The following is a 13753-nucleotide window of genomic DNA, read 5'->3' as shown; positions in this document are numbered from 1 at the left end:
GGGGAAGCTGGGGTGTGAGTGTGAACACAACACAACAGGACCAGACTGCGGCCGCTGTAAGAGACACTACCACGGACGACCCTGGAGCGTCGGATCCTACCTGCCCATCCCCAGAGGAACTGCTAACATCTGTGAGTAGACTACGTCTATCTAAAAACCAATTGTGGAAAAAGTTTCACTCGTTCAGTAGAATCTAATCAAGTATAAAATAATGATATTTGAGGCATGTGGGCTTTTCGTCAATCTTGGAGGAGATTTCTGTCTGATCTGTCAGTTCCCAGGTCTCTGGCCAGGGGGCTCATTTCCTTAATATATCTAATGCAGGCTAACCCCAGGCTAACACCAGGAAAGCTAACTCTAGGGAAGCTAGAAGAGGAATAAGGTGCTATATCCAGCACTGAGGGAGAAGGTGCTATAATCGGCCCAACGCTGAGGGATAAGGTGCTATAATCAGCCCAACACTGAGGGATAAGGTGTTATATTCAGCACTGAGGGATAAGGTAGTATAATCATCCCAACACAGGGATAAGGTGCTAAAATCAGCCCAACACTGAGGGATGAGGTGCTATAATCAGCCCAACACTGAGGGATAAGGTATTATATCCAGCACTGAGGGATAAGGTGTTATATCCAGCACTGAGGGATAAGGTGCTATAATCAGCCCAACACCGAGGGATAAGGTGCTATAATCGGTCCAACGCTGAGGGATAAGGTGCTATAATCGGCCCAACACTGAGGGATAAGGTGCTATAATCAGCCCAACACCGAGGGATAAGGTGCTATAATCGGTCCAACGCTGAGGGATAAGGTGCTATAATCGGCCCAACGCCGAGGGATAAGGTGCTATAATCGGCCCAACACCGAGGGATAAGGTGCTATAATCGGCCCAACGCCGAGGGATAAGGTGCTATAATCGGTCCAACGCTGAGGGATAAGGTGCTATAATCGGCCCAACACCGAGGGATAAGGTGCTATAATCAGCCCAACACCGAGGGATAAGGTGCTATAATCGGTCCAACGCTGAGGGATAAGGTGCTATAATCGGCCCAACACTGAGGGATAAGGTGCTATAATCAGCCCAACACCGAGGGATAAGGTGCTATAATCGGTCCAACGCTGAGGGATAAGGTGCTATAATCGGCCCAACGCCGAGGGATAAGGTGCTATAATCGGCCCAACACCGAGGGATAAGGTGCTATAATCGGCCCAACGCCGAGGGATAAGGTGCTATAATCGGTCCAACGCTGAGGGATAAGGTGCTATAATCGGCCCAACACCGAGGGATAAGGTGCTATAATCGGCCCAACACTGAGGGATAAGGTGCTATAATCGGCCCAACACCGAGGGATAAGGTGCTATAATCAGCCCAACACCGAGGGATAAGGTGCTATAATCGGCCCAACACTGAGGGATAAGGTGCTATAATCAGCCCAACACCGAGGGATAAGGTGCTATAATCGGTCCAACGCTGAGGGATAGGGTGCTATAATCGGCCCAACACTGAGGGATAAGGTGCTATAATCGGCCCAACACTGAGGGATAAGGTGCTATAATCGGCCCAACACTGAGGGATAAGGTGCTATAATCGGCCCAACACTGAGGGATAAGGTGCTATAATCGGCCCAACACTGAGGGATAAGGTGCTATAATCGGCCCAACACTGAGGGATAAGGTGCTATAATCAGCCCAACACTGAGGGATAAGGTGCTATAATCAGCCCAACACCGAGGGATAAGGTGCTATAATCGGTCCAACGCTGAGGGATAAGGTGCTATAATCAGCCCAACACTGAGGGATAAGGTGCTATAATCGGCCCAACACCGAGGGATAAGTTATTATATCCAACACCATGGATAAGGTAGTATAATCAGCTCAAAACTGATTATAGCTGAGGAATAAGAGCTGATTATAGCACCTTACCTCTCAGTGTAAAAAAATAACCTGCCCAGGAACTGCGGTTTAAAATTAGTCAGCTGGCTAAAACTGGCACTTTTACTGAAACATTGATTAACGTGCACTGTCCCTGTAAAAATAAAAATGAACTCAACTCAAACTCAACACTGATGAGTAAGGTGCTACAATCAGCCGAGGGAAAAGGTGTTATAGCCAGACCAACACTGAGGGATGAAGTATTATAGCCAGACCAACACTGAGGGATGAAGTATTATAGCCAGACCAACACTGAGGGATGAAGTATTATAGCCAGACCAACACTGAGGGATGAAGTATTATAGCCAGACCAACACTGAGGGATGAAGTATTATAGCCAGACCAACACTGAGGGATGAAGTATTATAGCCAGACCAACACTGAGGGATGAAGTATTATAGCCAGACCAACACTGAGGGATGAATTATTATAGCCAGACCAACACTGAGGGATAAGGTCAGTATAAATGTGTGTGCTTGTTATTAAGTGTGTGTCAGCAAATTAAGAGTGTGTGTATGTGTGCGTGTGCGTGTGCGTGTGTGTGTGCGTGTGCGTGTGCGTGTGTGTGTGTGTGTGTGTGTGTGTGTGTGCATGTGTGTACCTGTGTGTGCATTCAGGGTGTGTGCACATACTCCCAGGTGTGCCTTCATACCCATGTATGTGTCGTCTAAGGAGAAGTGCCTTGATTTCCCCCTACACTGCGCTCCTCCAGTTAGGAGACTCTCTGCAACGTGGGACCAGCTGTCCCTCTCTCTCAGATTGACAGGGCGTTATTAAAAACAGCCAACCCCTCGGACGCATCTGCACTGAACGGATAAAACCCCAGACCCACTCTCCATATGCTCCATATCAAAAAAAGATATGACACACTGGTTTGGAGAAAGACAGAATGCAATGATATTGCATATGGCACCCTGGTAGTATTGCATAATACCAGAATAACATTACTCCACACAGGTGTGGAAGTTTAATTAGGTTTTTTTTTTTTGTCTTCGATTTGAGTTATTTGTTATTCTCTCATAAGAGAAGACTATTTTCTGCATCCAAAATGGCACCCTATTCCTACTGTTGACCAGAGAGCCCTATGAGCCATTGTAGTGCACTGTGTAGGGAATAGGATGCCAGTTGGGATGATTCCTATAGCACACATGCGTTTTTCCCCATGCAGCAACTAACGCAACGGCTCATATTTCCTGCTAGGATATTAACCGTACGGTCCTTGAAGACAAATTTGCTGAAAGTGCAGAATTTAATTCTAGTTTAATAGCACTCATCTGTCATCAAGTCATCGTCTTTAGTCACAATAGCAATACATCTCCTAGTGACAGACGGGGTATTACATTTGACATATTTCATATTCAGGACCTTACTGAACATATGCAGATATATAGCTGTACGTGACCCTCCATGTAAACATCAGGACCCAACATATGCAGATATATAGCTGTACGTGACCTTCCATGTAAAAACCTAAGATGAAAGGAGGCTCTCTGTTGCTAGGGGACTAGAGCTGTCAGGATTAAAGGGATGAACTATGGACAAGAATACATCTACACTATCATATACATTAGATATAGACATATTCTAAATGACCAAAAGTATGTGGACACCTGCTTGTCGATCATCTCATTCCAAAATCATGGGCATTAATATGGAGCCCCATTGGCTGCTATAACAGCCTCCACTCTACTGGGAATGCAATCAAATGGAATCGTATTTGTCACATGTGACTTTTCCGTGAAATACTTATTTACGAGCCCTTAACCAAAATTGCAGTTTTGAGAAAAATAAGAGTTATGAAAATATTGACTAAATAAAAAAATTAAAATAAATAAAAAAGTGACAATAAAATAACAATAATGAATCTATCCATATACAGGGGCTACCGGTATCGAGTCAATGTGCTGGGGTACAGATTAATTGAGGTAATATGTACATGTAGGTAGGGGTTCCGGCGCCGACAGAGATGGCCGCCTCGCTTCGCGTTCCTAGGAAACTATGCAGTTTTTTGTTTTTTTACGTGTTATTACTTACATTGGTACCCCAGGTCATCTTAGGTTTCATTACATACAGTCGAGAAAAACTACTGAACATAAGAGCAGCGTCAACTCACCATCAGTACGACCAAGAATATGACTTTCGCGAAGCGGACCCTGTGTTCTGCCTTTCACCCAGGACAACGGAATGGATCCCAGCCAGCGACCCGAAAAAACGACTTCGAAAAAGGGGAAAACGAAGCGGTCTTCTGGTCAGACTCCGGAGACGGGCACATCGTGCACCACTCCCTAGCATTCTCCTCGCCAATGTCCAGTCTCTTGACAACAAGGTTGATGAAATCCGAGCAAGGGTAGCATTCCAGAGGGACATCAGAGACTGTAACGTTCTTTGCTTCACGGAAACATGGCTCACTGGAGAGACGCTATCCGAGGCGGTGCAGCCAGCAAACAAACATCTTTCTGGTAAGAAGAGGGGCGGGGGCGTATGCTTTATGGTTAACGTGACGTGGTGTGGCCAAAACAACATACAGGAACTCAAGTCCTTCTGTTCACCTGATTTAGAATTCCTCACAATCAAATGTAGACCGCATTATCTACCAAGGGAATTCTCTTCGATTATAATCACAGCCATGTATATTCCCCCCCAAGCAGACATATCGATGGCTCTGAACGAACTTTATTTGACTCTTTGCAAACTGGAATCCATATATCCGGAAGCTGCATTCATTGTAGCTGGGGATTTTAACAAGGCTAATCTGAAAACAAGACTCCCTAAATTTTATCAGCATATCGATTGCGCAACCAGGGCGGGAAAAACCTTGGATCATTGCTATTCCAACTTCCGCGACGCATATAAGGCCCTGCCCCGCCCTCCTTTCGGAAAAGCTGACTCCATTTTGTTGATCCCTGCCTACAGACAGAAACTAAAACAAGAAGCTCCCGCGCTGAGGTCTGTTCAACGCTGGTCCGACCAATCTGATTCCACACTCCAAGACTGCTTTCATCACATGGACTGGGATATGTTCCGTATTGCGTCAGACGACAACATTTGAAGAATATGCTGATTCGGTGTGCGAGTTCATTAGAACGTGCGTTGAAGATGTCGTTCCCATAGCAACGATTAAAACATTCCCAAACCAGAAACCGTGGATTGATGGCAGCATTTGCGTGAAACTGAAAGCGCGAACCACTGCTTTTAATCAGGGCAAGGTGACTGGAAACATGACCGAATACAAACAGTGTAACTATTCCCTCCGCAAGGCAATCAAACAAGCTAAGCGTCAGTATAGAGACAAAGTAGAATCTCAATTCAACGGCTCAGACACAAGAGGTATGTGGCAGGGTCTACAGTCAATCACGGATTACAAAAAGAGAACCAGCACCGCCACGGACCAGGATGTCTTGCTCCCAGGCAGACTAAATAACTTTTTTGCCCGCTTTGAGGACAATACAGGGCCACTGACACTGCCCGCAACTAAAACATGCAGACTCTCCTCTCTTCCTCTCCGTGAGGAAAACATTTAAACGTGTCAACCCTCGCAAGGCTGCAGGCCCAGACGGCATCCCCAGCCGCGTCCTCAGAGCATGCGCAGACCAGCTGGCTGGTGTGTTTACGGACATATTCAATGAATCCCTATCCCAGTCTGCTGTTCCCACATGATTCAAGAGGGCCACCATTGTTCCTGTTCCCAAGAAAGCTAAGGTAACTGAGCTAAACGACTACCGCCCCGTAGCACTCACTTCCGTCATCATGAAGTGCTTTGAGAGACTAGTCAAGGACCATATCACCTCCACCCTACCTGACACCCTAGACCCACTCCAATTTGCTTACCGCCCAAATAGGTCCACAGACGATGCAATCTCAACCACACTGCACACTGCCCTAACCCATCTGGACAAGAGGAATACCTATGTGAGAATGCTGTTCATCGACTACAGCTCGGGATTTAACACCATAGTGCCCTCTAATCTCATCATCAAGCTCGAGACCCTGGGTCTCGACCCCGCCCTGTGCAACTGGGTACTGGACTTCCTGACGGGCCGCCCCCAGGTGGTGAGGGTAGGCAACAACATCTCCACCCCGCTGATCCTCAACACTGGGGCCCCACAAGGGTGCGTTCTGAGCCCTCTCCTGTACTCCCTGTTCACCCACGACTGCGTGGCCACGCATGCCTCCAACTCAATCATCAAGTTTGCGGACGACACAACAGTGGTAGGCTTGATTACCAACAACGACGAGATGGCCTACAGGGAGGAGGTGAGGGCCCTCGGAGTGTGGTGTCAGGGAAATAACCTCACACTCAACGTCAACAAAACTAAGGAGATGATTGTGGACTTCAGGAAACAGCAGAGGGAACACCCCCCTATCCACACCGATGGAACAGTAGTGGAGAGGGTAGTAAGTTTTAAGTTCCTCGGCGTACACATCACAGACAAACTGAATTGGTCCACCCACACAGACAGCATCGTGAAGAAGGCGCTGCAGCGCCTCTTCAACCTCAGGAGGCTGAAGAAATTTGGCTTATCACCAAAAGCACTCACAAACTTCTACAGATGCACAATCGAGAGCATCCTGTCGGGCTGTATCACCACCTGGTACGGCAACTGCTCCGCCCACAACCGTAAGGCTCTCCAGAGGGTAGTGAGGTCTGCACAACGCATCACCGGGGGCAAACTACCTGCCCTCCAGGACACCTACACCACCCGATGTCACAGGAAGGCCATAAAGATCATCAAGGACAGCAACCACCCGAGCCACTGCCTGTTCACCCCGCTATCATCCAGAAGGCGAGGTTAGTACAGGTGCATCAAAGCTGGGACCGAGAGACTGAAAAACAGCTTCTATCTCAAGGCCATCAGACTGTTAAACAGCCACCACTAACATTGAGTGGCTGCTGCCAACACAATGACTCAATTCCAGCCACTTTAATAATGGGAATTGATGGGAAATGATGTAAAATATATCACTAGCCACTTTAAACAATGCTACCTAATATAATGTTCCCTACATTACTCATCTCATATGTATATGTATATACTGTACTCTATATAATCTACTGCATCCTTATGTAATACATGTATCACTAGCCACTTTAACTATGCCACTTTGTTTACATACTCATCTCATATGTATATACTGCACTCAATACCATCTACTGTATCTTGCCTATGCCGCTCTGTACCATCACTCATTCATATATCTTTATGTTCATATTCTTTATCCCTTTACACTTGTGTCTATAAGGTAGTAGTTTTGGAATTGTTAGCTAGATTACTTGTTGGTTATTACTGCATTGTCGGAACTAGAAGCACAAGCATTTCGCTACACTCGCACTAACATCTGCTAACCATGTGTATGTGACAAATAAAATTTGATTTGATTTGATTTGATTTCGAAAGTGACTATGCATAGATAATAAACAGACAGTAGCAGCAAAGTTTTTTTTTAAAGGGCGGAGTCAATGCAAAAATTCCAGGTGGTCATTTGATAAGATGTTCAGGAGTCTTATGGCTTGGGGTTAGAATCTGTTAAGAAGCCTTTTGGACCTAGACTTGGCGCTCTGGTACCGCTTGCAGCACGACTAGGGTTGTTGGAGTCTTTGCCAATTTTTAGGGCTTTCCTCTGACACTGCCTGGTGTAGAGGTCCTGGGTGGCAGGAAGGTCGGCCGTATGCACTACCCTCTGAAGCGCCTTGCGGTTGGAGCAGTTGCCATACCAGGCGGTGATTAAACCAGTCAGGATGCTCTCGTGCAGCTGTATAACGTTTTGAGGTTCTGGGGATCTAAGCCAAGGGGGAATAGGCATTGTCATGTCAACTTCACAACTGTCTTAGTGTGTTTGCACCATAAAAGTTTGTTGGTGATGTGGACACCAAGGAACTAGAAGCTCTCAACCTGCCCCACTACAGCCCCGTCGATGAGAATGGGACATGCTCGGCCCTCCTTTTCCTGTAGTCCACAATCATCTCCTTTGTCTTGATCACATTGATGGAGAGATTGATGTCCGGGGCACCACACTGCCAGGTCTCTGACCTCCTCTCTGATCAGGCCTACCACCGTTGTGTCATCGGCAAACTTAATGATGGTGTTGGAGTCGTGCTTGGCCACGCAGTCATGGGTGAACAGGGAGCACAAGAGGGGACTAAGCACGCACCCCTGAGGGGCACCCGTATTGAGGTTCAGCATGGCAGATGTGTTGTTGCCTCTCCTTACCACCTGGAGGGCGACCCGTCATGAAGTCCAGGATCCAGTTGCAAAGGGAGGTGTTTAGTCCCAGGGTCCTTAGCTTAGTGATGAACCTTGAGGGCACTATGGTGTTGAACACTGAGTTGTAGTCAATGAATAGCATTCTCATATAAGTGTTCATTTTATCGAGGGCAGGGTGGAGTGCAATAGAGATTGCATCATCTGTGGATCTGTTGGGGCTGTATGCTGATTGGAGTGGGTCTAGGGCTTCTGGTATGAAGGTGTTGATGTGAGCCATGATAAGCATTTCAAAGCACTTCATGGCTAAAGATGTGAGTGCTACAGGTCGAGAGTCATTTAGGCAGTTTACCTTGGTGTTCTTGGGCACAAGGACTATGGTGGTCTGCTTGAAACATGTACAGTACCAGTCCATATTATGGCAAAAACAGCTCAAATAAGCAAAGAGAGACGACAGTCCATCATTACTTTAAGACATGAAGGTCAGTCAATGCAGAATATTTTAAGAACTTTGAAAGTTTCTTCAAGTGCAGTCGCAAAAACCATCAAGCGCTATCATGAAACTGGCTCTCATGAGGTCCACCACAGGAAAGGAAGAACCAGTCACCTGCAGAGGATAAGCTCATTAGAGTTACCAGCCTCCAAAATTGCAGCCAAAATAAATGCTTCACAGTGTTCAAGTAACAGACATATCTCAACATTAACTGTTTAGAGGAGACTGCGTGAATCAGGCCTTCATGGTCAAATTGCTGCAAAGAACCCAATACTAAAGGACACAAATTAGAATAAAACACTTGCTTGGGCCAAGAAACACGAGCAATGGACATTAGACCAGTGGAAATCTGTCCTTTGGTCTGATGAGTTCAAATTTGAGATTTTTGGTTCCAACCTGCCATGTCTTTGTGAGACAGAGTAAAAGGGAACGGATGATCTCCACATGTGTGGTTCCCACCGTGAAGCATGAAGGAGGAGGTGTGATGGTGTGTGGGTGTTTTGCTGGTGACACGGTCTGTCATTTATTTATAATTCAAGGCACACTTAACCAACATGGCTACCACAGAATTCTGCAGCGATATGCCATCCCATATGATTTGCGCTTAGTGGGAATATAATTTATTTTCAATAGGACAATGACCCAAAACACACCTCCAGGCTATGTAAGGGCTATTTGACCAATGAGAGTGATGGAGTGCTGCATCAGATGACCTGGCAACAATCACCAACCAGAACCCAATGAAGACGGTTTGGGAGGTTTTGGACCGCAGACTGAAGGAAAAGCAGCCAACAAGTGCTCAGAGTATTTTTGAACTCCTTCGAGACTGTTGGAAAAGCATTCCTCATGAAGCTGGTTGAGAGAAAACCAAGAGTGTGCAAAGCTGTCATCAAGGCAAATGGTGGCTACCTTGAAGAATCTAAATATAAAATATATTTTGATTTGCTTAACACTTTTTTGGTTACTACTTGATTCCACGTGTGTTATTACGTAATTTGGATGTCTTCATTATTATTCTACAATGTACAACATAGTAAAAATAAAGAACAATTTTGAATGAGTAGGTGTGTCCAAACCTTTTGACTGGTACTGTAGGTGTCACAGACTGGGTCAGAAACATGTTGAAAATGTCAGTGAAGACTTGAATTGATAGAACTGATAGAATTGATAGAACTGACAACTGGTAGAAGTGATAGAACCGACAGAACATATAGAGCTGATAGAACTGACACAACTGGTAGAAGTGATAGAACTGATAGAACTGATAGAACTGACACAACTGGTAGAACTGATAGAACTGACACAACTGGTAGAAGTGATAGAACTGATAGAACTGGTAGAACTGATAGAACTGATAGAACTGACACAACTGGTAGAACTGATAGAACTGACACAATATAACTGTAGGGTTTGATAAAACTGATATAACTATTGTAACAGGGTGAGTGACTGGTTGTCGGGAAGTCAGGCGCAGGAGAGCAGGGATGGGTGATAACAGGAGAACTTTAATATACACCCTGGCCCAAAGGCACAGGTGAGGCTGCACAACGCACAACCACGGTAACATGAACGGATAAACAAACAAACAAAACAAGCTTGCGCTACAAGCCTGTCTGTAGCGTAACACCCTACACAAAGAACAATTCCACACACAGACATGGGGGAAGCATAGAGTAACATACATTTAGTCTGATGAGGGAATGTGAACCAGGTGTGCGGGAAAACAAGACAAAACAAATGGAAAATGAAAGGTGCAGCGGCGATGGCTAGAAGACCGGTGACGTCGACCGCCGAATGCCACCTGAACAAGTAGAGGGACCGACATCGGCGGAAGTCGTGACAGTATCCCCTCATTGACGCGTGGCTCCAGCAACACGCCGACACCGGCCTTGGGGACGACCCGGATGGCGAGGTGCAGGGCGATCCGGATGAAGACAGTGGAACACCGGCAGCATAGAAGGGTCCAAAACGTCCTCCACTGGGACCCAGCATCTCTCCTCCGGACCGTACCCCTCCCAGTCCACGAGGTACTGACGGCCCCTCGACCGACGCCTCGAATCCAGTATGGAGTGAATGGAGTACGCCGGGGCCCCCTCGATTTCCAAAGGGAGCGGAGGAACCTTCCGCACCTCAGACTCCTGGAGCGGGCCAGCCACCACCGGCATGAGGAGAGACACATGGAACAAGGGGTTAAAATGGTAATCGGTGGGAAGCTGTAACCGGTAACTAACCTCGTTCAGTCTCCTCAGGACTTTAAATGGCCCCACAAACCGCGGTCCCAGCTTCAGGCAGGGCAGGCGGAGGGGCAGGTTTCGGGTCGAGAGCAAGACCCAGTCCCCCGGTGCAAACAGCGGGGCCTCACTGCAGTGACGGCTCATGGCGCAGCACAGCGCGCTGGAGGTGAACATGGGCAGCCTCCTAGGTCTCCTCTGCACGCCTGAGCCAGTTGTCCACCGCAGGACTCTGATGCCAAGGCGCCAGAACCGGCTGGTACCCCAGTACGCGCTGGAAGGGCGAGAGTTTAGTGGAGTAGTGGCAGAGCGAGTTCTGAGCCGTCTCAGCCAAGGGCACGAACACTGCCCACTCCCCCAGCCAGTCCTGACAATAAGACCGCAGAAACCTACCCGCATCCTGGTTCACTTTCTCCACCTGCCCATTACTCTCGGGGTGAAAACCCGTGGTAAGGCTGATCGAGACCCCCAGACGTTCCATGAACGCCCTCCAGACCCTCGAAGTGAACTGGGGACCCCGATCAGACACTATATCCTCAGGCACCCCATAGTGCCAGAAGACGTGTGTAAACAAGGTCTCCGCAGTCTGTAAGGCCGTAGGGACACCGGGCAGAGGGAGGAGACGGCAGGACTTGGAAAAACGGTCCACAACGACCAGGATCGTGGTGTTACCCTGTGAGGGAGGAAGATCTGTGAGGAAATTGACCAACAGATGCGACCAAGGCCGTTGTGGAACGGGTAAGGGGTGTAGCTTACCTCTGGGCAGGTGCCTAGGAGCCTTACACTGGGCGCACACCGAGCAGGAGGAAACATAAACCCTCACATCCTTTGCCAAGGTGGGCCACCAGTACTTCCCACTCAGACAGCGCACCGTCTGACCAATGCCTGGATGACCAGAGGAGGGTGACGTGTGGGCCTAATAGATCAACCTGTCACGGACAGCAGACGGAACGTACAGACGCCCAGCGGGACACTGGAGGGGAGCGGCCTCTGCACGTAACGCCCGCTCAATGTCCGTGTCCAGCTCCCATACTACCGGCGCCACCAGGCAGGAGGCCGGGAGTATGGGGGTAGGACCTATGGGCCGCTCCTCTGTGTCATACAGCCGGGACATTGCATCTGCCTTAACACTCTGGGAACCTGGTCTGGAAGAAAGGGTGAAAACAAAATGGGTAAAAACATGGCCCACCTTGCCTGACGAGGATTCAGTATCCTCTCTGCCCAGATGTACTCCAGGTTGCGGTAGTCAGTCCAGATGAGAAAAGGGTGTTGAGCCCCCTCAAGCCAATGTCTTCACGCCTTCAACGCCTTCACCACAGCCACCAGCTCCCGGTCCCCCACATCATAGTTTCGCACTGCCGGGCTGAGCTTTTTCGAGAAGAAGACACAGGGGCGGAGCTTCGGTGGCGTACCTGAGCTCTGAGAGAGCAGAGCTCCTATCCCAGCCTCTGACGTGTCCACCTCCACCTTGAACGCAAAAGAGGGATCCAAATGCGCCAGCACGGGAGCCGAGGTAAACAGAGCCCTTAGGTGACAAAAAGCCCTGTCCTTCTCAGCCGACCACTGCTAACACACCTGGCCCCCTTACAGCTGTGAGGTAATGGGAGCTGCTACCTGACCAAAACCCTGGATAAGTCTCCAGTAGTAATTGGCAAACCCTAAAAAACGCTGCACCTCCTTTACCGTGATGGGAATTGGCCAATTACACACGGTTGAAATGCGGTCACTCTCCATCTCCATCACCCCTGAGGTGGAAATGCGGTATCCTAGGAAGGAGACTGAGACAGACTGCTGGAAGAACAGGCATTTCTCAGCCTTGACATACAGGTCATGCTTCAACAGTCGACCAAGCACCCTTCGCACCAAGGACACATGCTCGGCGCGTGCAGCGGAGTATATCAGAATGTCATCGATATACACCACTACACCCTGCCCGTGCAGGTCCCTGAAAATTTCGTTCACAAAGGCTTGGAAGACTGACGGAGCATTCATCAACCCGTACGGCATGACGAGGTATTTATAATGCCCTGAGGTTGTACTGAACGCTGTCTTCCACTCGTCTCCCTCCCGGATACGCACCAGGTTGTAAGCGTTCCTGAGATCTAGTTTGGTGAAGAAGCTCGCCCTGTGCATTGCCTCAATTGCTGTGGCTATGAGAGGTAGCGGGTAACTGCACTTCACAGTGATCTGGTTATGGGCTCGATAGTCAATACACGGGCACAGACCTCCCTCCTTCTTCTTCACAAAAAATAAACTCGAGGAGGTAGGTGAAGTGGAGGACCGAATGTACCCCTGACGCAGAGATTTGGAGACATATGTCTCCATAGCCGCCGTCTCTGCCTGTGACAGGGGATACACATGACTCCTGGGAAATTTGGCGTCTACCTGAATGTTTATTGCACAATCCCCCCGATGATGGGGTGGTAATTGAATATTCGAGGGGAATTCACACGGTGGAGACCTGGTCTGGACTTTCCACCATAGTAGCACCAATGGAAACCCCAAACACCTTCCTGAGCACTCTCGCGACAACCGAGGTTAGAGCCCTACTTTGCCATGAAACAGTGGGGTCATGACAACCTAACCAGGGAAGGCCTAGCACCACAGGAAATGCTGGAGAGTCAATGAGGACGATACTAATTCTCTCCCTGTGACTCTCCTGCTTCACCATGACCAAAGGAGTGGTGGCTTCCCTGATAAAGCCGGACCCTAAAGGTTGACTGTCCAACGCGTAAACTGGAAAGGGCCTAACCACTGGGTCAATGGGGATCCCTAAACTATGGGTGAATCCTCTGTTGATAAAATTCACAGCCACGCCTGAATCGACGAGCGCCTTATGCTGGGAATGCGAGGAAAACTCAGGAAAGTTGGCTTGCAAAAACAGGTGGGCAACAGAAGGC

At 48.3% G+C, this 13753-nt stretch overlaps 1 protein-coding gene across 1 annotated transcript in view; it reads left to right on the top strand.

Annotated features, from left to right (window-relative positions):
- LOC139387234 (netrin-G1-like) overlaps positions 1–13753 on the top strand; it is a 147606-nt gene that overhangs the window by 105788 nt on the left and 28065 nt on the right. The window contains exon 3 of the mRNA XM_071133337.1: positions 1–131. This exon is cut by the window's left edge and continues 48 nt beyond it. Coding sequence (XP_070989438.1) covers positions 1–131 — 131 coding nt within the window. The remainder of the gene's footprint in view (positions 132–13753) is intronic.

The sequence above is a fragment of the Oncorhynchus clarkii genome, chromosome 28, assembly GCF_045791955.1.
Source record: "Oncorhynchus clarkii lewisi isolate Uvic-CL-2024 chromosome 28, UVic_Ocla_1.0, whole genome shotgun sequence".
NCBI classification, from domain to species: Eukaryota; Metazoa; Chordata; class Actinopteri; order Salmoniformes; family Salmonidae; genus Oncorhynchus; species Oncorhynchus clarkii.
The sequence above is the reverse complement of the archived record's forward strand: the minus strand, read 5'-3'. Positions and strand labels throughout refer to the sequence as shown.